Source organism: Martes martes, assembly GCF_963455335.1.
Source record: "Martes martes genome assembly, chromosome: 2".
In the NCBI taxonomy this organism is placed as follows: domain Eukaryota; kingdom Metazoa; phylum Chordata; class Mammalia; order Carnivora; family Mustelidae; genus Martes; species Martes martes.
The window spans coordinates 8593262-8619742 of record NC_137889.1 but is presented as its reverse complement, the minus strand read 5'-3'; the positions used below and the strand labels follow the sequence as shown (position 1 = coordinate 8619742).

General features: G+C 43.0%; 1 protein-coding gene across 2 annotated transcripts in view; it reads right to left on the bottom strand.

The window, feature by feature from the left end:
• NEIL3 (nei like DNA glycosylase 3) overlaps positions 1-23025 on the bottom strand; it is a 46461-nt gene extending 23436 nt beyond the window's left edge. Inside the window, exons 1-3 of one of the 2 annotated variants that reach the window (XM_080795492.1) lie at positions 22919-23025; positions 22408-22626; positions 8445-8572 (exon numbers count right to left, since the gene is read on the bottom strand). In XM_080795492.1, the coding sequence (XP_080651618.1) occupies positions 8445-8572; positions 22408-22563 (284 nt within the window). In that variant the 5' untranslated portion in view covers positions 22564-22626; positions 22919-23025. Of the gene's footprint in view, positions 1-8444; positions 8573-22407; positions 22682-22918 lie in introns of those variants that run through there. The other variant, XM_080795491.1, reaches the window with a different exon arrangement.
• Positions 23026-26481: the final 3456 nt, after the last annotated feature.

The following is a 26481-nucleotide window of genomic DNA, read 5'->3' as shown; positions in this document are numbered from 1 at the left end:
GTGTTTCTAATTTTTTTTTTCCTTCATTTCACTTTTTGGATTATAAGCAAACAAATGTTAGTCAAGAGAGGCACTTTTAAGGGGGAAAAATGTAGCCAATATTATATCTTTTTCTGTTATGGCTTTGTATCCTCATAAAACTAGAAGAGGTGACAATTCAGTTTTTCAAACCACAAATAAAATAAATTCCTAGAGAAATAATAGGGCCTGACAATAAGCCCAAGAAAATATACCCTGTTCTTCTTTTCTTGTCAGATGCAGTACTTTTATTCATGGAACAGTCTAACATTTCAGCTTTCTCTCAGATTCAAAGGCTTTAGATGAGATGAGGCTAAATTTAAATTGCCTACAGTTCTTTTTTTTTAAATATAAATTCTACAAAGCCACTAACATTCAAATTCTGTATTTCTAGCCACAATGGATGGGAAATGTTTATCTACTCCAAAATGATATCTACAGTTTAAGACACTCTTTCCCTCCCCCTCGCTCTGGGATACACAACAAAACAATTTTCTTGCAAAATCTTATGCATCAAAAGAGAAGAGAATAAGTCAAAATGCTATTGTCTTCAGTTCTTTTAGTTTTCTTTTACCTTTATATGTATTGGGAAGACGGGATTTATAAATATTTACGGTTAACTTGAAAGCCACAATGCAGTGATGAAAAATTGATAACCTTTCAGTTTTTATAGGATTGATTAGCATGTCCAGTAAAAACAAAGAAAAAAGAGAGAGAGAGAGAGAGAGTGAGAGAGAGAGAGAAAGTGGTTTTGTGAGACCTCTGATGATGAAGATCAAAAATGATTCCTGAGATGAAATACTGTGTTCTGCCTTTCAAATCCTTCTCCTTCTAGCTTTGTTGAGTTAATAAATATGGCTCTTTTGGCAGCAAATGTTACTGCACTGTGCTTCTAATTCCAAAGCACCATGTTATAGTATTGTACAAGGTTAACCAGTCTAACTTTAAAAATGTGGGTTTTAAACTCTGTGTGCCCTACTATCAATCATAAATGCATTTTACATGCCCCATAGTTCTTGACAGGAAAAATGTGTGCCTGTAAGTACTCCATAATTTAGCTTATGGAAGTTCAACCCCAGTGAAAGGTGTACAACTGGCATGCCCAGAAGCCATCATATCTAAAATCTTTTCAGCTGCATGGCTCATAAAGTGGATTCTAAATCACTTTCCATAATGAAACTGCGTCCACATAAAAAAATCTCAAAGGTTAAGACCCAAATGAAATGCAGGAGTAGCCCCAATGAGAATTCTGAATCAAATTAAGTATGCTTTTTCTGGCCTTATTAAATCTATTCAATTTAGAAGAAAATGTGCATAAAAACCACAATTTTTAGTTTATTCTTATTTATTTTATTTTTATTAAATAGCAAAATGTTGTGATAACTGAGCCCCAATATACCAACAAATGTTGGGTTTATTGTTAAGTAACTTTTATATTAAACTAAGAAAGATACACCAGTATCGTGGAAATTTTTTGGCATAGTCACATCTGTACTCTTGTAACAAATCCCATATTGATCTTTCATAGACTGGGACATAGGTTCATATCACTTTTACATTCAAGAGTTTGATTTGCTTTTCAAGACTCCTCATTCTAATCAACTTAGTTAAAGAAAATTTTATTAGATCCTTATTCCTAACTCTTTACCTTATCAAATCCCTTCCATCCCCAGCCCAACTGGTCACCTAAGATCATTTACTCTGCATAGCATGACTGCCTGCCAATAACGGGCATTAGGCCCAACTCTGAGTTGGTGTCTTGTCCCTTCCTCAGCTCTTGTGCCTTGGCGTAGCTGAACTGGAAGAGGGCACCTGAGTCAAGCTAGACCCATCAGTATCCAGAACCTGGATTCACCTGCCTCCCCCTGATGAATTTATGGATTTGGGCTGCAGACAAACCAGTTTCCCGTTAGTACTAGGAGATCCAACATGGGAACACTCTTTGGGAATGTTACCCAACATGGGCAGCAGAGAAGCCAAGGGAGGCCTGTCTACAGGAGGGAAGAGTTCAGCAGATGTCAATGAGGCACAGAATGAAAAAAGGCAGCGTCCTCACAAAAAATAGCCTTTGCTTCCAATTCTGCCTGAAATCCGACTGCATTACGTTCAGGTAAGATACCCCATATTCTTGTAAGAAATAATTACTGAGCTCATTTGAGTTGGGCTTCTGTCACTTGCAACCAAAGTTCTAATATAAAAATTATAACTAAACACTGAAGTGATATTAAGAAAATGCCTCTAGTTCGAAATAACTTCCTAAAACAAATCAATAAACAAGACCTGATACTATTTTAAACACCAGCCACAGGCTTCCAGGTTATCACTATAAGAATGACCAGAGCGATCAGAACGTCCTAAAACAAACACATATGGCATAAATAATGGTGTTGTCAAGGTTCATCTCAGGGATGACTAAACATACACTGCTAATAAGGCAACTGTTTATGAAAATTATCAAGTGGTCAAAAGTGACCTAAGGATAATAGTGAGTATAAAACAGTTGAATGTGATTATTGTAAAGCTTATGTTAGAAATTCAAAGAAAAAGGTTATAAAACAATATGGAATAAACCATGTTAAAAAAGTAAACAGGGAGTTCTGCATCTCCTTAGGGTACAGAAGCTCGAAGGACATAGAGCTCCTCTCCCAACATGAAGAGAAAAGTCGTATTATTTACAGAATCGTAAATTCTCTTGAACCCACTGAAGACGTGAGGCTGCAGGCAGCGAGGTGAGCTAAATTCCAAATGGTAACAACCTCCTCCCCGCTTCATGTGTAAAGGCAGACACCCAAATTATTTTACCTGTGACAGAGCACAGGCAGGAGAGCCTGTAAAAACAGGTAAGAAGGAAACAGCTCAAATTTTCCACAAACTTCTAAATACAGAGTGTGGCTAATATAACCATTTAGAATCCGTGGAGTCCCAGACACAAGGACGGGCTCCCATGTAAGCCCTTTTCCATGGGTGTGCACCCCTGTGCATGAGAAAGATGGGTCATGGGAGGGGAGCGACAGAGCCACCCTCGGTGGCATGGTGCCGGTCTGTAGCCAACGGAAAGGTACAAACAGAAAGCCCTGTGTCCCTGAAGGATTTACAGGAAGCCCCGTGCACACACAGTCTTGCACCAGGCAGCAAACAGAAGCAGGCGGTCACGGTCACGGGGGAGGGCAGGAAAGTCGTTGCCACCAGGCTCAGGCCGAGTGCACTGCTGCTGAGGTTATGCAAGCAAAACCATCGGTCTTTAGGGGTGAGGCAGGCCATCTGCTTTGTCCTGCCGTGATATGCGGAGACATCTGCTCCCGCTGAGAGAGAGGAAGGAAACGCTCTTTTACTGGGGCCCACCCACACATGGAAGGAAGAATTTCACTGCCTTGGGGAGGAAAAGGGTCAGTGGCTCTGAGAAAAGTGCAACCCTCAGGTCCCTGTGCACAGGGCCGAAGGTAAAAGGCTAGCCGAGAAGAATCCTTTTCCCCATCATGGACTTCTCACTGAATAACAAGCAACAGCAGTATCCCACTGGGGTGGGAGTGGGGAAGGGGAGGGAAGCATGTGGAGAAATCCCCTCATGGTATACATACCCAGGGTCTGCTAAAAGCTGAGAGTAGAGGACAGAAACACAGAGAACCAGCCCCAGCCACACCAGGCCACACTTGAGGCACAAAACACTCAGAGCCGCTGAAGTTTCTGATGTCGCTGGTGTGCTGAAGCCGACTACAACACAACAAAATCCGAACCAAGGTCAACAGCTCAATCCCCCGCCCTAATGACCTGATAGAAGAGGCATTACTATTTTTGAGGTTAAATATTACTTAACTTGGTCTCTACTGTTCCTCCAAACACAATTACCTGGAATTTAAAAAAGTTATGACACATAAAAAAAATAAGATAAAAATTAAACAACAACAAAGTGACTCAATGTCAAGAGATAAAGCGGTCAACAGAGCCAGAGCTGAAGACGTGTCAGATGTGGAACCATGAGGCAGATAACCTAAAATCAACTTAAGTACAATTATAGTTGTCAGTTGAGAATACCATGCCACGTCGATCTGCTATGATAAGGTCTGTAACCTTCCACAACCACTATAGTGCTGCACATACACTCTATGCTAACATGTTTCCAGACTTTTATAACCTTGCACACAGGTGTGGATAAATCTGCACAATCAGAGCCAAGGCAGGCCATGCATGGGCCATTCTCTATCATACGGCCAGTTGCAGATGCTTCCCGTTCATGGTAGTTTTCTATATGCCTTCAAAAGGGATCTAAGAAAGTGTCAGTAACCAAGATCCAGCAAATCTACATCTAGGAATTTATCCTAAGAAAACATCAAAGTGGTAAAAGATACACACTCAAGGACGGAACGTCCTTCAGAGTTTTTCATTAGAGTGAAAAATGGGGGAAAATGCTAATCAGTAGTGATGATATCACGATCTGTGCGTATGTAATATAAATTATGTATGAATATATGGTATATACACAATTTATATTTTAATCTATGATATTTACAAAAACTGTTAAGCGTGCCCTCTTTTGGTGGTAATAATTATGGGTGGTATTTATTTTTGTCCTTAGACTTTTGGGAACTATCGGGTGCAGAAGGGAAAGCCAATGAAAAAGGTAAAGATTTCTAGATCTTCTCCAGTTACACATAAAAGCATCACGGTAACTGAAACAGAAAATAAAAATGTCAAAATCTACCATTTTAAAAACTAAAGATGTTTAATTCTTGGCTTGTAGATTACTTTTAATGGTTAGTTTTCTTATTTTCTCTTTCTTTCTCTCCTCCTTCCTTCCTTACCCTCTCCTTCATTTAAATGGAGGTATCCTTGACATAGAACATGAGTTTCATGTGCATAACATGATTCAATATTTGTTGACATTGCGAAAGGATCACCACAATAAGTCTAGTTAACATCTGTCACTGAGCACAGTTACACTCATTTTTTCTTGTGATGAGAACTTGTAGGATCTATTCTCTCTGCAACTTTCAAATCTGCGGCACAGTACCGTGAAACACGGAGGTTCCCCGTGCTGTATGTTACATCCCCACGACGTACTTATTTCCTATCTGGAAGTTTTTGCCTTCTGATCATGCTCAGTTTCCTCAAATTGTGGGTGACAGAAACCCAACTCAACAAGTTTAGGCACTAAGGAGTACCTCGTAGCTCTTAGTACTGAGGGAGGGTAGAAGAATCAAGCTGCAGGAAAGGAAGGAAAGCAGCCGGGATCAGAAACAGACGAAGGAGGGGCTAGAAGGCTTTTCGGATTCTCGGCTTTGTGTAGGCTGGTTTTACTTTCCACCACCTCACAAGCCAAGGAACGCAGCCACCCACAAGGTCTAAGGCCTCACCTCCTAGCTTCCCTACGTTACAGAGCCTGACCGTCCTCGGCTCCAGGTGAGGAAGTCTCACTGAAGAACCCACACTGACCCAACCGACTCTGTATGAGACAGAAGGTCCCCTAAGATCGTGCTAGAGTCAGCTCGAACTCTGTGGTCAGTGTGGCCTGATGACCACTTTCTAGAAGGAATGCTGTCCCCCAAAGACAAGTGAGCATGGTGGGCAGACAGATTAGCAGGACTGACTATTCTTCAAGATCCGATTTCATTTAGAACCTTTATCATGCTTCCATTTTTCTAACATGGTAATGTGGCAGATCACAAAAACTACGTCTAAGCTGTAAAACCCTTTTATGAGTAGCGTAAAATAGATACCTTAAAGATTGTTTCACAAACTACGAAGAACTGTCACATTACCTCATGCGTAGCCGTTTAGAGGATCAGATCACTTACACCCCAACAAATTACAAAACTGATAATGTACAAGGCTTCTCTAAAATGACAAAGCCTGTAAAATATTTCAGATATACTTTCAGAATATGATCATCGCAAACCATCAGAGTCGTATAAATCACAAATTGGAAATAGCAAAGTGTTTTGGAAAGAGAGACTCATTAAAAAAATATATCTTTTAAATGCGAGTCCGAGCCGTAACAGCTGGGTTCTTTCTGATGGAAAATGGCAGCTTCTAGGGTGGGTGTGTCTGGGTAAGTAGACGGGTAGATACATTCCCACGCCGTACTGGCAGTATATACACATACATATATAGGTATAGTTATACATATAGCCAATATGTTTATATACACATATGTAGTTAATAGAGGTTATATTTGGGAGTGAGATTATGAATGTATAAATTTATTCTTGCTTGTTCTTTACGTCTCAGTTATCGCTAATGAGTATTTGTTACATATATAGCCAAAAAATTATAAATGGTTTCTGTTTTGTTAACGATGATGAGCTTCTTTAAAGTGTTCAGAAGGAGTCCCCATCTTAGTCACACGTAACACCACTACTGTGCTCCAAAAATAACTGCATATCAAATAATTTTTCGCGTTCTATGGAACTGTTAGGATCACTTGAGCACTTTGATAAATCTTTTCGTAACAGAAAGGGTTGCTCTAATTTGTATCTCTCTGAAGTGTGCATTTTTGCATGGCCGATTCCCTCCGGAGGGCTTGGTCTGTATCCTCTTTCCATGACAAATGAATCCCAGGAACATTCATGGCCTGCCCTGTAAGATGCATTAAAATCCAGGGCAATTTTAACTGTAAAAAGCTGCACGTTACGGGGTAAATATAAGCGAGCACTAAGCGTGTTTCCTGCTACATGCTCTCTCAAATGCAGACCAGTTGGTGGGTAGCAAGAAGCGGTGAGGGATGAAGACTAAATTTCTGTCTCACGCTCGCAGACCTGTAACGTCACACAATGATCACATTCTGTGACAGAGTCATCCATTCCCTTAAGAAGCGTAGGTTGGGAGAGAGAGAGAGAGAGAGAGAGTGTGTGTGTGTGTGTGTGTGTGTGTGTGTGTATTTTTACCTCCTATCAAATTGTGGAAAGGGATGCAGTTGATTTTAGGTTGCTCAGTTTGTATTCAAACAGCTGATCTGCCACGGTCCTGGAATTATCACATCAAATAGTCATTAGGGCTGTGGGAAATTGAAGGGAAGCCAGCCACTGCGCCTCTCCCCACGCATACACTGAGACACATACTGCCCACGGAGGGTCCCAGTTCAGTGAGTTTAAGGAAGTGATTGCCCTTGTTTAGAACTTCAGGGAACGTTTACGGACAGCCCTGAACTGAGAAACGAGTCCCCCTTTGCCAGTCTGGTGGAGAACAATTGATAAAAACCTCCATCTGCTCCAACAGACATGAATCCACACCTAACACCAGAGAATCAACAGCGCATCAATGTTTCCAGCCACCTTCCACGGACGCCACTGGGTCCTCCTCCAGTCCGAGCGGAGTTTTCCATCACCTCCATCCAGCACCACAACAGCGCAACGGCCAGAGATCACTCCTGCCTGAGCCAGGAAGCACACGCTGACATTACCCTTTCCAGCTGAGAAAAAACCCACCCCGTGATGCTGTGGTCCAAGGATGGCAGCCGCTGACAGTAAAGAGAGAACATGTCAAAGAGAAAGCAATTACATAAACTCAACGTTCTTGAACCGGACGGTAGGTGAGGGGCGGAAAGTAACCATCATACAATCATAGAAGCTCTCTGCGACCATCAGTCACCTTCGGTTAGAGGCACGGGGCCTAGTACCAGGGTTTCTCCTTCAAGGTAAAATTGTTCAGAAACATTAAGAGAGATTTAAGGGAGCACTACCGTTCTTCATGGGTGGTAACACCTTAGGCTAACCTCAGAGAAAACAAGGATTTGGTAGACATGCTAATCCACGGCCTTCCTCATTTTCCTGCAAAAATTCAAGAGGGGATCATGATCTGGCAAGTCCACACATTTTGACATTCTCATCATTAAGTCAACCAAGGTAAGAGATTGCATGTCTTTCGTTGCCGACACATTAGCGATGACTTTCCATAACCACTGTGGAAGAATGGAGAACTTGGGACTTCTGGGAAAAGTTCTAGAATTCTGTACATAAGTTTCCAATTCCATACAAGGCTTCAGAAAAAGAAGGAAGACAGAGAACTATAAAACTCTAGAGACAGGTTGAAACCGAACTGGGAGCTGTTATACATTTAAAGAAACTAATGCTGCTAATACAATAAATGCTAGGGGGAAAACACGAGAGAAAGCAGGAGGGGAGAAGGGCCGGGAGAAGAGTGTGTGGGGGATTTGTGAAGAGCCAAGCCAGGCTGTGTTCCTCCACCACCTCTTGGAAGCCCCTCTAGCTGATTTTAGTTTTTCGTAAAAGCAATATACTGACTAGCCCTCCAAGTAATGATGACATCACAACTTACTCATCTTCTGCATCAGATAGGATCTCAACCTCTTATATTAGAACTTAGAATTGGAGTACTTTCTACGTGATTATGTGTGACACCAGGTGAGTTGCAAGAAAAGCCTACACACCCCTAAACAGGGCAGTAAGATGTGTTGTGCAGGTTTATCTTACCGTAAAGCTTTGGGCCCAAAGTACATGAAGAGCTCCTTCCCCAAAGTCTGGACACCACTGTAAACGTATCCATTAAACAGTCTCAAGGGATTCTGGCTCGGATCTTTCTTATTATTCAGTGCAGCAGCCTAGGAGAAAATACACACACACCCACGTAAACACACATACCACCTCTAAACAAAACGATAATTTCATTCTTAAATGTATTTCTATTACTTCATTTGCAGGTGCATCCCAATGAGAAGACTAATCTCCAGCAAGTCAAGTAATGTAATCAGCTGTTTACATACACTTTGTCAAATTACCATGGAGTCATTTAAAGAGAGAGGCCAAAAAAATTAAGTGGAAAAGAAAGTAATTGGCTCACCATCAAAATGAGTTTCTTCCAGGACCCTAGAGTTCTGCATATATGAAAAGAAAATACAGAAAAACATTGTGACAGTTTTAAAACCAAAAAAGAGGAGTCTTCCATTCCTAGAAGCATAGCTGAGTTCCCTGAAAGTGCATTCTGATCGAAACAGCTAAAAAATAGTGGATAAAATGAAAACAAAATAGTTTTACCTATAATGATGAACTCAAAAGCGAGAAAGAAACAGTAAAAGGTTGAAAAGCAAGTAATAGAGGGAGAGAACCCCAAAGCAAAGCAGCTCTCTGAAGTAGGCTTCTGTCAGAAAGGGATTTCTAGGCCCCCAGGAAGGGGGCTTTCAGCTTTCATGGTCTTGGGGGGTGTAGGGCATCAGTGGTAAAGACAGGGCTCCCGTGAGTGTTGGGATCTAATGCACGACCTGCTCTTCTCTCCCTCCTCAAACCACAATGGCAAGAATAAAGGAAAAAGAAACCCACTACTTCTTCCTCCTATCACCATGCAAAACCGAACAATATATTGTGAGGATTACAGTATAGGTACTAAACACTATAAAGATCGAGGAAGTTATAAACAAAATATCAATCGGCCTTTTTGTGGGGCAGGGAAAGGAATGGGACTGGGTATAGATATTGGTAAGGCTCTTTTTCTGGATGGGCAGTGGGTAAACTGGTGTTCTTTGCATCAGTATTTTTCATTTCTGAGAAGTGTTTATAAATATTCTTTAATTTGTAATCAAAATACAATAAAAAATTTAAAACTATCCTTAATGCCTAGCTATTCTATAAGGTATAATAGGTACACATAATTATATTTACACATTAACTCTTAATCTAAGGGAATATCCTCACATACTTCTAACCTTTCTTTCCTTTTTCTCAAATGGACCTATGCATTCCCAGAAGATCCAGGATAAAATCTTGCTGGCAGCAGGGGTGCAGGTAGTGGTGATGGTGACAGGGAGATAATTATAAAACAACTTTAGACATCATCTAGAAGCAAATCATAGCTTCCCTTCCACTTATGGTAGAATGATATTCAGTGATTCTCAAACTTTTGGTTCATAGACATCTGTCATTCTAAATAGTTAAGATGATATGTCTACTCTATTCTTTAGTTTCCTAAATTGGCCCTTGTTAAGAAAAAAAAAAAAAAAAGACACATTATAGTATTTAGTTCAAAGGAACAGAAGGATAAAAGGGGTTTTTTTTTAAACACCCCCCCCAAAAAAACCCCAAAAAACAAAGATTGCAAACAGCTAGGGACTGATTTTTGTCCCTTCCAACACGCATACGTTGAAGTTCTAACCTCCAATGGGACTGTGTTTGCAAACAGAGCCTTCGGGAAGTACTTAAGTTTTCGGGATGTCATAGGGTGGGGGCCGATCCAGCAGGATTAGCATCCTTGTAAGAGCCTGAAGAGAGCTCACTCTCTCTGTCCTGTGTCCTCAGAGGCTGTGCCACGCGAGACGGAAGTGGTGTCTGCAAGCCAGGAAGTCAGCTCGCACCAGAAACCAAACTGGCCTGAGCCTTGACCCTGGACTTCTGGCCTCCAGAACTGGGAGAAAATAAGTCTCTGTAAGCCTCCGGGGCAATGGCACTTGTCATGGCAGCCCAAGCAGGCTAAGGCCAGAGCAGACACCATTCTTCCACGAGACCCACGTTCAGTTATGGCTACACTGATAGTAGAATCTTCCAGCTGCCCGACGTTCAGGGAACCAGCCTCCATCCCTCCTCCACATAATAAGAACTGGGAATCAGTCACGTGCTTGGAGGGACCAAGGAACCAAGGCACAGAAGGGATTACACATGGCAGCCGTCCAGGCCTGCCCAAACCCCCAGAACCGCCTGTGGGAGGTTCTAGCAAGAGGCCCTCCAGACACACATGCCACCATGTGCTCAGAACGTCTGCCTCTGATTCCTTTCCCCTTTCTTGGTTGAACCCCGGGGCCTAGCAGTGCTCACCAAGCCCTCTCACAACTGGCCGGAGGACCCAGGGAAGGAGGAATACACTTGCACGCGTGCCTCGTTTTCCTAAATGAATCTGCGAGAGCCCTGAATTGAGAAGCACCAGGAGTCTTGATGTTTTCCTGCCTCACAGAAGGCTTCACCTGGCCACAGAGCCAAGTGTAGATTAAGAGGGTGGGTTTCAGTGCAGGTTTCCATGACAACCAAGTAGCAGGTAAAAAGTTCTTCTAAACCAGCCAGGACGCTTTGAGGATGATGATATACAGAGCAGACACAGGTCTGTTGTGAGTACCCTTTGCCTCAGCATAGACTAGGTTTGATACATTTCTGGATCTTAGATTTAAGGTCCTAGTGACATTTTAAAAACCTTCATTTCTAAATTGATGTTTTCCCCACCACTCCCGTGTCAGCAATCTCTTACCCTCTCCCCATACTGTTTCCTAGCAAGGGGTCTCAGCCACGCCCTGCAAAGTCCTTCAGCTGCCGTCAGAGTTCCCCGCACTTGCCAATCAATCTGATACCATTTCATACAGGCGGTCCTACGCTGTGGCTTCCCTGAGAGGGAATCTGTGACCACTGCCACCACAGTGCTTTCATCTCCTTTAGTCCTCCAAGTTTTACAGGTTCATCTAAAACTCAGCCTGTCTCCAGAGTGCTGGGAAGGCAATCACACGCGGTCTGTCATGCGTCCATCCCCTTGGATGCATGAGAAGGGGCCTGGGGCCCGGAACATTGCCCATCTAGAGACATAGAGCCCTCAGAGTCTGTTGCCTTGGGAGGAAGTATCGTTCCCTCTTCCAGGCTTGATGCACATCCCCAGGTGCGCCAGGGGCTCTCAGGCGGCGACCCCAGCTTTCTGTATGGCAGACCCCGGGGGAGGGCTCGGCGTCCTTCTGCCCCCACACCAAGACGGGGGAGTGCAGTCACACTGTCCATGTCTCCTGTAACCGGGATCTACTGGCCGTGGGGACCCAAGCCTTGTGAGGGGCTGGATCTGTGCTCTCTCTCTCCTTGGGCCCTAAGCACACACTGGACCGCCGGAACCTGCTGTGCATGATTTCCCAGCAACTTGGAATCAGGATCAGGCGCTGGTTTCTTCCAGTGGCACTTAGCTGCCTTTTAGCCTTGACCACTGTCTTGTTAGAGTCTAGCCTTCCACACAGCCGGACCCCCAGGGAACAGTGATGGTTTCTCCCAGTACCGCCCTGAAGCTAACCTTGCCCCCCACTAGTTCACCCAATAGGAAAGCGCGGGAATGAGCCGCGCTCACCCGACCACTTCTCTGTCCCCTGCTCACACCTCCTTTCCTCCACTTCATCCCAGCTTTACCCGGTGTTATCACGGCTCCTGGCAAAGAGACAGACAAGGTAACCTTGAACTAGGCAGCCTGGCACGATACCTAATAAAACAGTACACACGTCCCGGCCGACTCCTGTGAAGTTTGCTCACGTTGCCAAATGAACAGCTCCGAAGAGCACTTGCTCCACTCAGGTTAAACTCACCGTCGACAACAGCCACAGTTCCAATTCCTCACTCTTCACGGGGCTGGGTCTGTCATTTGATGCCCTCTGACAACAACAGTGGGATAGGACATCTGCAAAGAAGTCCCTCGCCATTGAAAATGCACCGTTCACGACTGCTCATTGGATTCATTCATTTTAGAAAGGTCGACTGACCCTCCACTGTGTACAAGGCTTGTTCTAGATGCTGGGGATGCGTTAGTGAGAAAACAAGAACAAAAACCTCCTGCCTTCACGGAGCGTAGAGTCTTCCAAGCAGGAGAGAGTAACTTAATAAACAGAATGACAGTGTGTTGAACCATTTGGAAAAGAAATCAAGATGAGAAAGAGAGGTCAGGATTAGGGGAGGGTGTAGCAGGTTATAATTCTGAATGAGGCACTCATAATCTCATGAAGGAAATGGTATCTGAGCCGGTCTCAAGGGGGTTTTGAGTGAGCCATGATCCACACGTAGGGAACAGGGATGCAAAGGCCCTCCAGGAAAGTGTTTCTGATAACAGCGAGCGGATCAGGATGGCTCACAGGGGAAGGTGTAGACAGAAGAGAACCAGACCGCGTGGCCCACAAGGTCCACTCTACAGACTGGCTGCTTCTCTGACACAAATGAAGACGAATTAAAATATGATCTCCGTTGCTTTTTAAAATGCTCTCTCTTAAAATGCTGGGTAGGATTCTGGCTCAGGAGATCAGGGGGCAAGTGGTCCAAGAACTCAGAAGAACCACTGCAACGATCCAGACAAGAGAGGAAGGAACTCGGGCCCGATACCGGAGCGGCAGAGGCGCTGAGAAGTGGCCGGATTGCTGGACGGATTTTGAAGGTGGAGCAAAGAGCATTTGCCGGCACACACGGCATGTGGGAGAGTTCCCGCCCGAGTTATGGCAAAGACAGCAGCGCTGGCAACGGAGATGAAGATTTGGGTGGAACTGGAGGGGAGAGGAAAGTGAGGGCTAGTTTTCAGGTAAGTTGAGGTGAGACGTCGAGCAGGCAGTTGGGTACGGGATCTGGAGGTCAGGAAAGAGGTCGAGGCTGCAGATGTCAATGTATCTAGTCATCAGCATTCAGACGGCTTCTAAAGCCGCGAGACTGGATGACGTCAACAGGAGACGGTCCAGAACACCAAGAGAAGGGGCCAAGAACGGTGGGCTAGGACCCCGCCGCGTCCTGGCGGTGGGGATAGGAGGAGGAATGGGAAACCGTCAGGGAAAGGAGGGGGACAGCACAGGGACAGCCAGGAAGGAACAAAACCCAGCAAGGGCGCTGTCCTACAAGCTAAGGAAGAAAAGTTTCGAGGAAAACTCGTGTCCGGTACTGTTAACACCTCAAAGTCAGATGAAGACCGAGACCCGACCACTGGATTTAGCCATGTAGAGGTCATTTGTGACAAGAGTTTTTGGAGAAGTGACAGGAAGCAAGAGCCTGGCTGAAGTGGGTTTAGGAGGCTACGAGAAAAGAGGCACCAGAGGCACCGAGGCGGTGTGAACACGTGGCGCTGTCCAGGCTAACACAGGGACCCGGTGATGGCTGAGGGGAAGTAGAGGCAAGGTTTGTTTGCTTTAAGATGGGACAGCTCAGGAGAGAGAAGAACTGTCATGCAGGGGAGATGCTGGCTGAAGCGAAGTCTTCGTAGGAGAGAGACAAGCTCAAGGACACCTGGGGTGTGTTGGTCTTGACAGGAACACGGACAGTCCACCTACAGCATCAGGAAGAAGGCAGCTTCTATGGGTACGGACACTGGGAGGTAGATGTGTTTATGCAAATTCTCTTGTGGTTGACACGTTTTCTCAGTCAAATGGGAATCAAACTATCAGCTAAGAGGAAGGCCCCAGGACCCTGCCTCCTCTATAGGTACATGTAGCGCCTAATAATAAGATTCATTTTTGCCAGATTCTGACGCGATTCCCAATAATCATTCACAAGTAGAGGCCAATGGCTTGACATAAATGGTGTCTGTCCTTCCATTCTGGAGACATCTATGTGAAAATGTCGTTAAAACCTCACTGTTTAAGACCACGTTGGGTATCCTTCATTGCTTACATTGACTTAATGCTCGTCAGTGGATGTTTTTAATCTTATTACAAGGAAGTATCCATTTGTATTTGTCTACATAATCGGGCTAACCAGGATCATAACATTCCCTGATTTTTTATTTTATTCTCTGCCTTCTGAAAACCCAGATTGTTTTCTGGGAAGCTTTCCACTCCATAAGGACTAGTGGTCACCGTTTAGGGGCTAGACTAGACCAGCTGTCCCATTATCAAAACATCCAAATTTAATTCAGCAGTAATACCTCATGGGGTTTTATTGTAATTGCTTAAAAAAAATACTTAAGAGCACAATTCATATCACATTTTCTGTGCCACTCATTCTTTGAACCACTCTACAATATACATTTCAGAAGAGAGCCATCAAAAGAAACAGTAAAAACCAGGTTAAAGAAAAATGGGTTTTAATAAAAACCACTGCCTTTTTTTTTTTTTTTTTTCAAATCCAGGTAGTCAGATGCCCCAGAGCTCCAACTAATGTCTATCAATAAGAAATTCAAACCTAGCTTATCCTGATTTCTATCTGAGATTTCCCTCCCAGGGAATGTTGAACAATTCACGAAAGGGGTCTATAAGATCCTGCCCCAGGACTGTCTGGAACCTCACTGTGGGGAATTTGGTTCCATAGACAGCTTATGGAGAGCACAGCTGAAACATCCTTTATTACCAATGCTAAGGGGTAGGTTAAAAAAAAGTTTTTATATCCAGGATTAATTCCTCAAGGCATCAGAGGTAGTCCTGTTGCAGACACATTACTGTCAATGATCAGAGATTTTAGACTAAGTGATCCAACCATGGGAAGTTTGGCTATCCAGCAAAAGGAAGTCTCAGTGGATGGTCCTCCAAAACTTTATGGTTACTGGACCACATATTTAAAACACCAAAGGGGAGTACATGCCCTTGTAAATAATTCTGTTGTGCTTAGGAGGATGAATCCAAAAACATAAAGGCCGATATACTTAAAATGCACGAGACCATTAAATCTCTTAGCACAGCTGTCAGTGAAAAGTGAACTATGTCCTTCTGGCTGAGAGGGCCTCAAAGAGAACCACAAACCAAATCCTTAAAGGTGTACTCTAGGCCTTATTTTACTGGTGTTTTTACCCTCTTCTCCATGACTAAAAATAACACATGATATGACACCAAAAAAAGAAAGAAAGAAAAAAAAGACATGTTGAAGAGGTCATGAAACTTAACACCTCTCCACATACTGAAAAAGAACATGTCTGTGGCCCAACGACAGCGTGCAGGACGACACAGAGGCCAGCAGAAGGGCAAGAACGGGAAGGACAGCAGGTGGGGCAGAAGTCGCCGGGAAACAAGACAGACCCGCAACTGTCAAAGGACTTCAGTGCGGCTGAAACCGATCCAGCTACAGATGCTGCATGACCTTGGCTGGAATACATTTCGGAATTAGTTTTTGAATACTTGATGAGGTGTTTGGGAATTAAAATGAAATGTTAGCATAACCTCTTCCTTGCACACACATATAGATTGCATTTCTCTCTAGTACTAGGATTTCCCCAGCTGGGAGGCCCGGTAATCTTGAGGCTTTCCCCTGCCAGATCCAGCAACCACCGTCATGGCACTTTCCATACCGAACGAGTGTTTGACTGTGACTTATGTTTCTTCTCTGACTGCCTCTAAGCTCCAGGGGGACAACGACTATGGTGTTTAACTAATATTGTTGAGAGCTGCACGCAACACCTGGAGCGAAGTAAAGATGTGTGGGATTAATTAGATCCCTCCTCCTTCCCGTCCTAAAACTACACGTGGCTTTAAAACATAGGCTCACTCACAGCATGATGTATATACGTGTCCAGTCACCACATTGTACACCTAAAACTAATGCAACTCTGTGTATCAACTATACTTTAATCATTAAAAAAATACAGGCTGTCTCCCCACCTACCATTCCATCCTTGCTTAACCTTTCCCAGGATCTCTTGGCAAAAATTCCTACTCTACCATCTGTTTCATCTCCTCTGAAAATTATTAACAACCCAGTCTCTTGTTTTCTTTCTTTCTTTCTTTAAGATTTATTACATGAGAGAGAGCAGGGGGAGGGGCAGAGGGAAAGAGAGAATCCCAAGCAGACTCTTGGAGCCCAACAGGGGGCTCGATCTCATCATCCCAAGACCACGACCTGAGCTGAAATCAAGAGTCAGATGCTCAACTGACAGAGCCACCCAGGCACCCCCAGTGTCTTGTTTTCTAATGACCTGCAATGGAGTGAGGCTTACATATTAGAGGACCACTTTCTCATAAGGACCAAAAGCTAGATGGGAGTAAAATACTATATTAACCAGAATATCCCATAAAGTAAACTTTATGAAAAGGTTTAGGAATTCTGTTTAGGAATTCTTCAGGGAAAGGGATTTAGGAAAGGACTGATGTATTTTCAGCAACCAGTGTTAGCATGTCCTGGTTTCTGTTTGAGATGTTTACTCAGCATTTTAATGGTTGCTTTAAAACACTGATTCTAATGCTTCACTTGGGTTTTGAGGGTAATGATACACGAAGATCTTTTAATTCAGTTGTCTGTCATTTGGGCACTAGACTCAAGTTACCTGATTCCCGGAACACTATCGTTTTTAAAATAATCAGCTTTGGAAAATATACTTAGGACATAATAAAATTTTCAACTTATGACTGACCATCTCAAGCACTTGCTTATATTTTTAGTCTTTTTTTAAAATTCCATTTTAGAAGGAAATTCTTGTATACCCATGATGGTTTGTTCCACTTATTTTGAGAGCTACTGTGTATGAACTGGCCAAGGCTTTTGAAATAAACCTAAGATTTGCAAGATATTCACTTGTCCTACGGTAGAATCTGGGGTTATCACCTCTTTGTATGAGCTCCAGCTGCCTAGACAAATTCAAAAATTAATTTCCACAAGCCTATTATCTTTGTTATAACTATACACAAATGCCCAATATATGCTTGACTTCCTCACACTGACCCTTACAATTCTGTTATTGTGTGATTTGAACATTTCCTCCTTTCCCCCCTGAAATAGACATGAAAATCTTCTATGCCACAATTTTAAGTATGATTGAGAAGGGTTCACCTTCCCATTTTCAAGTGGCTTAATAATATGAAATTGTCAAAACAACATATATCTTCAGAGACAGCACATGATTTATTGTGCTGATTACCATTTATCCTGCCTATCCATGGGTGAACACGGAAGATGAACTTTTCAGAACAGAGCAAGACTTTTCTATAGATAAATGCTTCAATTCTAGTGCAACTATATATTTTCCCCACAGAGAAAAGAAAATACCACATTTACTTTCATAGTCTCTCCTCCTTTTTTGCCACATGCCTCTTTCTCCTCTAATACAACAACACTTTGCTTAATCAGAGGTCACTTACCTACCAATTTAAACCATCAAAGAACCTAATTTTAAAACGGTCTCTAAGCACCCAAAGAGAGGTCTTTAGGTTCATACATCAAAACATATTCTACAATTTTTTAAAGAGCAAAGCCTTCAAGCATTTACCCAGAGGCTAAATGCTTTGTACATAATTTGAGGGCACCAAATGATTGCAAACCCTTCATTAAGGAAAAGAGCGTTCCTCCAATATATGGGTCTGCCAAGAAAGCCCTATCTGGGAGAAAACAGAGCAAATAATTACCAGGACACTTACTTTGCTAGACACTAAGCTAAGAGTTTCATGCATCTTCTAATCTAATCCTGACCAAATCAGCAAAGATGTGAGTGTATCATCTCTATGGGAGAAAGTAACAAAAGAGCTAGAATTCAAAATCAAGATGGTCAGGTGCTCTTTTTTCTACATCAAACCAAATACTTTGCTGTTGGATTAAAAGCTACAGTGGCCATGAAAAAAAATCACCTTCCTTAGTCTCCTCATCTGTAAGATTGTTACCTGTTCTCCATTATCCTTTGTTCCATGATTCCATGTAAGGCTGAATGCTGATAATAATGACCCGCAGTCACTAAGGTGAATCCATTATCAGTATGCGTTTAAAAAGGTAAGGGATCATATAATGCATGTTCTCGATCACGGTATCTCCCCTGCCAGGTTAGTATCATATTGCACGTCCTATAAAATTATAAAACCCCTTTGTATTGAAAGGCATAACCTTCCTTTAGCTAGAAAATGAATCTCTGTGGATTAGCTCATCCCTTCATACAATGGCACTAAAATGAGCAATGATTTCTTTCTTTCCCACTATGAACAAGAGGAAGAAAGGAGGAAATCTTTTATTGTGTGGCTTCACTATTTTCTCGTGGTAGGAACTGTCACATAACATGCATAACAAAATTCACACACTCGTAACGAAAGAGACCTGACTGAATTTAGTTTTAAATCCTTAATCATTTTAGGCTATTCAAAACTCTTCTGTTCTCCATCCATTTAAAACATTTATTAAGTGCCTACTCTCTTCAGGACACTGTGAAGGACATAAAAAGATGAGTAAGGGTTGCTATCATATTGAATACATGTATCAAATCTTAAGAAGGTATAGAACAGCGGGAGCCTCATGTTTCAAATGAAAGGAATGCTTATAAATAAACTGTTTCATACCCCGTTTGGTGAAAAGGAGATTGAAAACATATGCAGATTACACACCGACTTCCCTGAAACATTGTATCCACCCAACAATTAAAATCGGGGGATTGGCTCTTAGCAGCTCATCAACCAGAAATGTTCATTGATATTCCAATACTGTTTCTTACCATAAGGTTCCACGAACTCCAGCAGAGTTTTATGCAATGTGCTTACACAGTGGCATAATTTTATGCTGACAAGACAGTGGATCAAAATTCAGAGAAAGAATATAATGCATACATGACTAGCAGATGCTGAGATCTCGGAGGGTAGGCTTCTTCAAAACGAGGATCAGTTGTCACAAGGAGACCCACATTAAAGCGTGTTCTCTCTGAACTCCAAACAGAAGCCAAAAGCAAGGAACACTACCTGATACACTAACAGGTTCATTAATGGCAGCAGCTACAAAGGTGGGGGGTTTTCTGGTTGGTTTTTCAGTACAGTGATTACCTGAATTATTTTAAATGCCCACTCACTATTTCTTTAACTCTGCTTTGTAATTTTTTCATGTTCAGTGCAATATAAAGAATATAGTATGCAGTTGTTAACTTATTTTTAAACTCTGCCTGTGGAAACTAGTGACTTCAAGCCAGCAGCAGAAACATTTAAACAGCTTTAACTCCCTACCATAAATGCCTGGGAAACACAGGATCATCTGTTACAGCAATGACCATGTTGGAGATCAGTGACAACCTACCACATTTTGATTAAATTTACTATAGATCCAGCAACCCTCTAAAATGCAAAAGGCCCTTTCTGTTTATGAAGATTATTATTATTGTTATTATTATTGTTATTTGATCAAAGGCCCAGTAAGTGAAACCATGGCAAAATATTTACTATTTTCCCAATAACCACAAAGAGATTACTATTAATTCCATATTGATTTTCAAATCCAGTTCCCATAAAATCAGATTCCTGATCCCAATCATAAAGACGTATTCCAATTTTTAATACCTCTTTATGTCAAGGTATTAAACAGAACAGTTTTAAGGGCAGGCCTTTTTTATTTAAGGGGTATAGCTTACTTAGTACTGCTTCCGAGAGATGTTAACAATTGCCCAACAATTAATGAAGCATTTGCGTTCTATTATGAAGTTGCACTCCCTTGTACAATCTGAACAGAGGATTTTAAGTCCTTAGAAGAGAATCCTCAGTGAAAGGAAACTGATAATTGAACAAAACTACAAACAGTGGGTAGATATAACCAAAAACCCAAGGTCTCAATTTCCTAGTTAATAATCACTACTATCTATTAGGCAATGTGGTGTTTCTGCCTCTGAATTATCCACTTTCCCACCGAATCTTTTAAAACTGAGAAAAGCTATAGTTAAGAAAATAGGCTTTGGATTCCAAAAGAGGGAACCCCCCTCTTTACCCCCGGTTCAACCCCTTGCTAGTCCTGTGATCTTGGGCAACTTTATTAAACTCCCTCTGGACCTCCCATTCCTCAACTGTGGAATCATAGGGTTAGTTTTTCTCCCAGCTACATGAAGTGTAAAGGTTTTTCAAATGCACTTTAATGCTTTGCCACCAGAGATAACCATAACAAACTTCAAGGAAACATTCCGGCTCTTTTGGCCTAAATACCAAGGTGATATTTATTTAAAACATTAAGTTGGATTCTCACAGCAGGAAGTTTATCTCATTCATCTGTGCATCCCCAGGAGCTAGCATAAAACGTGACACAAAACACAGGACTGCTGAATGATGTAAATCATGATATCCATACTCATATTTAGGCCCTATCCATTTCTGAGTGCTCGCTGCCTTTGCTTTGGAAATAGCAACTTGGTCCCCTCTTCACCTCCACAGTCAGGCATCCCCCCTGGATTCCTGCAGCCCTCTCCTGAGTGAGGGTGCAGTATGTACTTTGGCTTTCCCCCAGTCTTTTATTTTTCCTTTTCAAGAGACAGTGACCTTTCCAAAGTGTGAGTGGATCTCACCACACTTCGAAGACCCCTCTCGCCCATTACTTGTAAGATAAATACAAAGTCCCTAACCAGGTCTACAAAGATCTCCATGGTCTGGCTCCAGCCCAGCAACCTCAAACGACCTACCTTCTAGCCCATTCTCTGTTTTCCAGTCACACTGCTTTTCTTTCAGTCCTTCAAACACTTGAAGCTTTCTTCCTTTGCGAATGCTCTGCCTAAGGTGTTCTGCCTGCCAACACCCCCCCAGGTGTTGCTCATTCCTTCTTCCCCCTTCATACCTCAGTTTAATTGTCAGCCAAGCCTCTCCTGACCTCCCTGAGTCCTTACAGAACCATGTAGGAGAGCCTTCAGAGAATTTATCAATTTGTATTTATGTTCTTAATGATTGCCCGTGTACCTTCCCAACTTCAGTGCAGGCTCCACAGGGTAAGTGTCTGTTTTTGCTCCCTAGGCAACTTGAGTATTCAAAATTTTGTGGAATGCGTGATTTTTTTTATAAACATTAATATTCTAAGAGAACACTCAAGATCCAGTCCAGTGGTACCCTGACCTGATTTTGAGAAACACCACAGTGAATAGGTGCAGAGCATGTAACGACATAGAGAGTTAAAACAAATAAAACACAACGACAGTTGGAAGAAGATGCAAAACTTATTCTCTTCCAAGTTTGAAAAATATTATTTTCTCAGACTTAGAGCCTCACTTCTTTCAAGTTGTAAGCATATGCTAATTTCATAGCAAGCTGCTTTTTCTTCCTGGACCAAAGGCTAGGAGGGAGTTTTGCAGGGGAAATTAAGTACAGCACAGTATTGCATGCATCCATGAAATACAATCATCCGCACATCTAAAGGGCTTTTAAGGCATGATGGCTTAATCAGAGTATTTTTAGTACAAGTCCTAAATTCTTAACAAATGCATATCACACCATCTGCAATGAATGCCTTGAGTGGTCAGAAGCTGTGCTACAATTTATTTTAAGAAAAAAGAAATTCACTTAAGGGAAGCAGAGCTGGGTTCCATAGCCCCTTCATTAGATGGCAATATTAAGTTGAGTGGGAAGGTCAGTGCCAAATTTTCTGTGTGCAGTTTTAGAATTATATGTTCGTTGTGCTGCACTTATCAACTGCAGAATAGTAGGCAGACAAGAAGCTGAAACTTCATGCCAGAAGCTCATTGTCTTAAAAAGGTGAAGAAAAAAAATGGGGAGCTCTGATAATATTAACAGCAGAAACTGCACCTATAGACGCAAGGAGACCATCTTTTGCTGGGTCATAGCAAATTAAGCAAAGTGATTCGTAATAAGACACCTTCGACCAGTTCTTGCCTGGGCATCTCTCTTTGGCAGCCTTTGCTCGGCTGTCCAGTCCTGTCTAGCTACACAGGCGCGTGAGCACTGACTCGTCCCTCTTACAAATTAAAGGCAGGGAAACGCTAAGCCCCAGGGAGCCTGTTCCAGAGCAAAGAGATGACATCTGGGGCCCTGGAAACCTAACGGGGTCCTTATTCCACTGTCCCCTGCTGACCCCATAGCAAATTACATTAAGGGCTCACCTGGGAAGAGACCAGGGCCAGCGAGGCTGCGCGAGGCAAGACCTGGCCTCCCAGGCTCTGCAGGGCGCTTCCCCGCACGTCCGTCACCGCCTGGCCCGGGCGCACTCGCGCCCGAATTTTCTCTCCATTTAGAGTACAACCGGGTCCTTCCACCATCTCCCGGCCGGGGCTGCGGCTCGCTGGTTGCAGACCCCGCGGAGAAAGTCGCTGAGTGGGTATCTGCGTGGAGAGGAAGTTCAAATCTCCCGCGCTTCCTGCACCGCCTCGGCCGCCAGGCCCCGCCCAGCTCGGGCCCGCCTGGCCCCGCCCATCCCGGGCAGGCCTGGCCCCGCCCAGCTCGGGCCCGCCCGGCCCCGCCCAGCCCGGGCCCGCCTGGCCCCGCCCGGCCCCGCCCTGGCCCCTTCCGGTGAGGTCCGCCTGGCCCCGCCCCAACCCGCCCACCGTGCGTGGGGCCCAGGGAACCCCGCTAAACTGTAAGGGCCCAGGCAATTGGGACCTCAGAAACTCAAACCTTTTGCTTTGAGGTTTAGCTCTTGTCCTTGAACTACTCAGTGCACGTCCATTTTGTGGTGTTGTCCTCTTATTCTGCCCTAAAATTCAAAGTCGTCCCAGTCTCGGCAGGCTTGGGTTCTTGTATGCCCTACTCAGAAGTGGGTAAGGAAGAGAGGAACTCAGAAAAGGGTGCTTAGAACAAGCAACGTATATATTTTCTCCTGTAGAGTTAGCATATTTTCGTAAATGTGGCTTTATATGCCAAATATATTTTAGTCACTGTGTTAAAAACCCTTTCATTTTTTGAGAGAGCTGAGCTAAGTGAGCTCTACCCAAATTCATCAACCATTCTTTTATGGGATGCCTCAGATGAATGCTATTTGAAATTGCTTTGTAAAAGGCAGGGCTCTATACAAATATGAAGGCAATGCATAGCTTTTCAAATTTACACACAGATGCATACATATAAACATATGAAGCTAATGACTCCATACAATTTTTAAATAATAAAACCTAAACTTTTTTGAAAATTAAAATACAGCACTTTAAAACAGAATGTGAATCAGTCTGTGATTTAATTAATCAGCCTATCACCGTGCTGTAGTTAAACCAGAGGAATAGTAGTTAAACCTGAACTCAAACATTTAAGAAGCATTAAATCTTTCTCTTTGTGGGGAGAGATCAGTGATCGAGTTAGCTGGATCACATTCAGGATTCTTTGTACTTTACTCCCTTGTTGAATTGTTGTTTACTCTTCTAGGTCAAATTACTAAATAATCAAATTACTAAATAATCGCAACCTAAATTCAGTCATAATCTCTGCCCTTTGCTGGAGGAAAGTGCTATACACCTTATTTGCTTCTACCTTTGTATTAATTATTTGTCGCTACCTAGTAAATTATCCCGTTTTTTATTTTGGAGTTCCTGCGGGTCAGGAACGTGGCAGTGGTCTGGCTGGGTGGTTCTGGGTCACCGTTTCTCAAGAAGTTGCCGTGAAGATGTTGGCCAGGGCTGCGGTCACCTAAAGGCTGGACTTGAGCCAGAAGATCCACTTCTGAGGGGGCTCCATGGCACGGCTGTTCACAGGAGGTCTTGGTGTGTCATCCTCTGAACCTTCTCCTGACAGGGCAGCTGAGTCCCCCCGGAGGTGTGATCTGAAAGAGAAGGCAAGAAGAAAGCTGTAACGATCTTTATTACCTGGTCCCTGAGGTGACAGAGCCAGGCCTTCTCGGCTTCCATTTGTTAGAATCCAGTCAGTCAGCGGAGCCTACAGGGGGCAGAGATGAGGGATGAAGCTTTGTCTCTTGAAGAGAAGAGTATTCGATAATTGGTGACCATATTTTAAAGCCATCACGGTCCTCATTAATTCATCACGGACTTCTCATTTCTCTTCAGCTTGCACAGTGTGCACGTCTGCATCACGTATCATCTTCAGCCAGGATTAGGTGTGCCGCTCCCCACAGAGCTCAGGGAGCCGGCGAGGAACGCTGAAGACACTGAGACTTCATGGATGCGTCCTGAACAACCAAGCCGGGTTTTGTTTATATGTGACTCGCCTTCGGGTCTACTGATACTTCTCTTTGTTCTCTTTCCTTGCATCCAGCTACGCGTAAAATCACATAAGTTACGCATCTGCGGCGCCTAGAAAAGAGCCACCTCACACCATTGCAAGCAAACCCACCCCAGGGGCAGACTCTCGGCGCTCTTCTCAGACTGTGTCAGAAGTCTCCTAACTGCCACCCTCCCCGCCCTTAGCCTTCCACACGTCTTCTGAAGCACGATGTATTCCCTGATGACTTTCTCTAAGTCATTTGTTTTCTCTAAAACTCCCTGTCTTCATAAGTAAGATCAAATATAGTTTTCCTGTTAACCTCCACAGGACTGTTCTAATTCCCAAATACCAGAACATATGTGAAAGCACTTTGAGAAATGTAAAAGACTCTACAAATTCAAGGAATTAAGATGCAGTCTGTTTGCTACTCTTAGAATTTTTTCTGTCTTTTATTTCTTGGCTCATGCTGTTATTCTTACCTTTTTTTCTTTTTAATTCCTCTTCAGCCTAGCTTACTGAATTTTCCCACTTTAAATCCTAGTTGAATGCATATCCTCTAAAAAACCTTCCAGGTACAGTCAGAATTAATCTCTTGTCTTCTGAAGTTGGTTTTCTCTTGATTTTACCTAACCTACCTTGTGTTAGAGTTAATTGGGTACAAACTGGTCTCCTACTAGAGTCATTCCTTGAAAAAAGTCGAGGGACTGTCCTGTTTATCTTTAGACTTCCCATAGCACCCAGGGTGCTCTTTTGCACATAACAAACTTTTGATGACTATTTATTGAATTCAATTATGATTATTAACTTATGAATGAAATTATTGGAACTTTTGTCCCCAAATACCTTTTCTTATATTTTTAGTGTCATTTTATGAATTGAGATTTTATGTTCTCAGAAGTCCTTGCTAGGGGCGTCTGGGTGACTCAGTGGGTTAAAGCCTCTGCCTTCGGCTCAGGCCATGATCCCAGGGTCCTGGGATCGAGCCCCACATCGGGCTCTCTGCTCAGCAGGGAGCCTGCTTCCTTCCTCTCTCTCTCTCTCTGCCTGCTTCTGCCTACTTGTGATCTCTCTCTGTCAAATAAATAGATAGAATCTTAAAAAAAAAAGTCCTTGCTAAAATAAACATCAACAAAAATAGGTAATACATTAAGTTACCCTACAGTATACTTTCTTTATTAGATCAACAAGCTAAGAATCTCGATGTATCCTTGAGGAAATCAGACCACCCACATGTACAATCATTTGTGTACATTCATTTCTATCTATTTATCTTCACAATAACCACAAATATTATGTACGATGGTCAGGATACATATTTGTACTACATGAATAAAGAAATTGCATTTCAAACCACTGGTTATTTTCCATAATCACACGTAGGCACCAACAAAGATACAGAAATGAAGCCCACATTTTCTGACTCTGAGACCAATATTCTTTTCACTAGCACCACAGGTAAGTGTAGATGAAATAAAGATGTCGAAAACATTGGAAAAGATAGCTTTCTCCAGGACCTCAGGTCTCTAATATACAGCACCTAGGCACTAATGGAAAACGTGTTGGACAGGGTAAGAAATCACCAGAAGGAGATGGAGAGGAGCTAAACATAAACCTGAGTTTTACTTCCAAAGATTTGCATTAATAAAAACATACTTAATGCTGGCTCTGTGTGAGGCACTGAGTCAGGCTGCACACAAAAGATTACAATGTAGTTAGGGATGCTGATGTGAAAAGATGCAAGAGGAAAAGAGAGCCCATGTTATATACAAAAAAGGATTTAGAGACTGAGAGAATTCATTGAAGGGACACATCACTCAGAAACATGTCTGGGAGATGCTCAGAGACAAGATGAGGTCTGAGCTAGTCCTGTAAGAAGGAGGGCCCTCGGCAAGGAGAAAGGTCACTTAAGAGCATTCTAAGAAAGAGGAATACAGGCAAATATGTGATGTATTTGAGACACGATGATTAAAGAATTGTCAGGCAGGGGCGTACTGGTAGATAACCCTGGAAATATCCCTAGGGACTGCTGT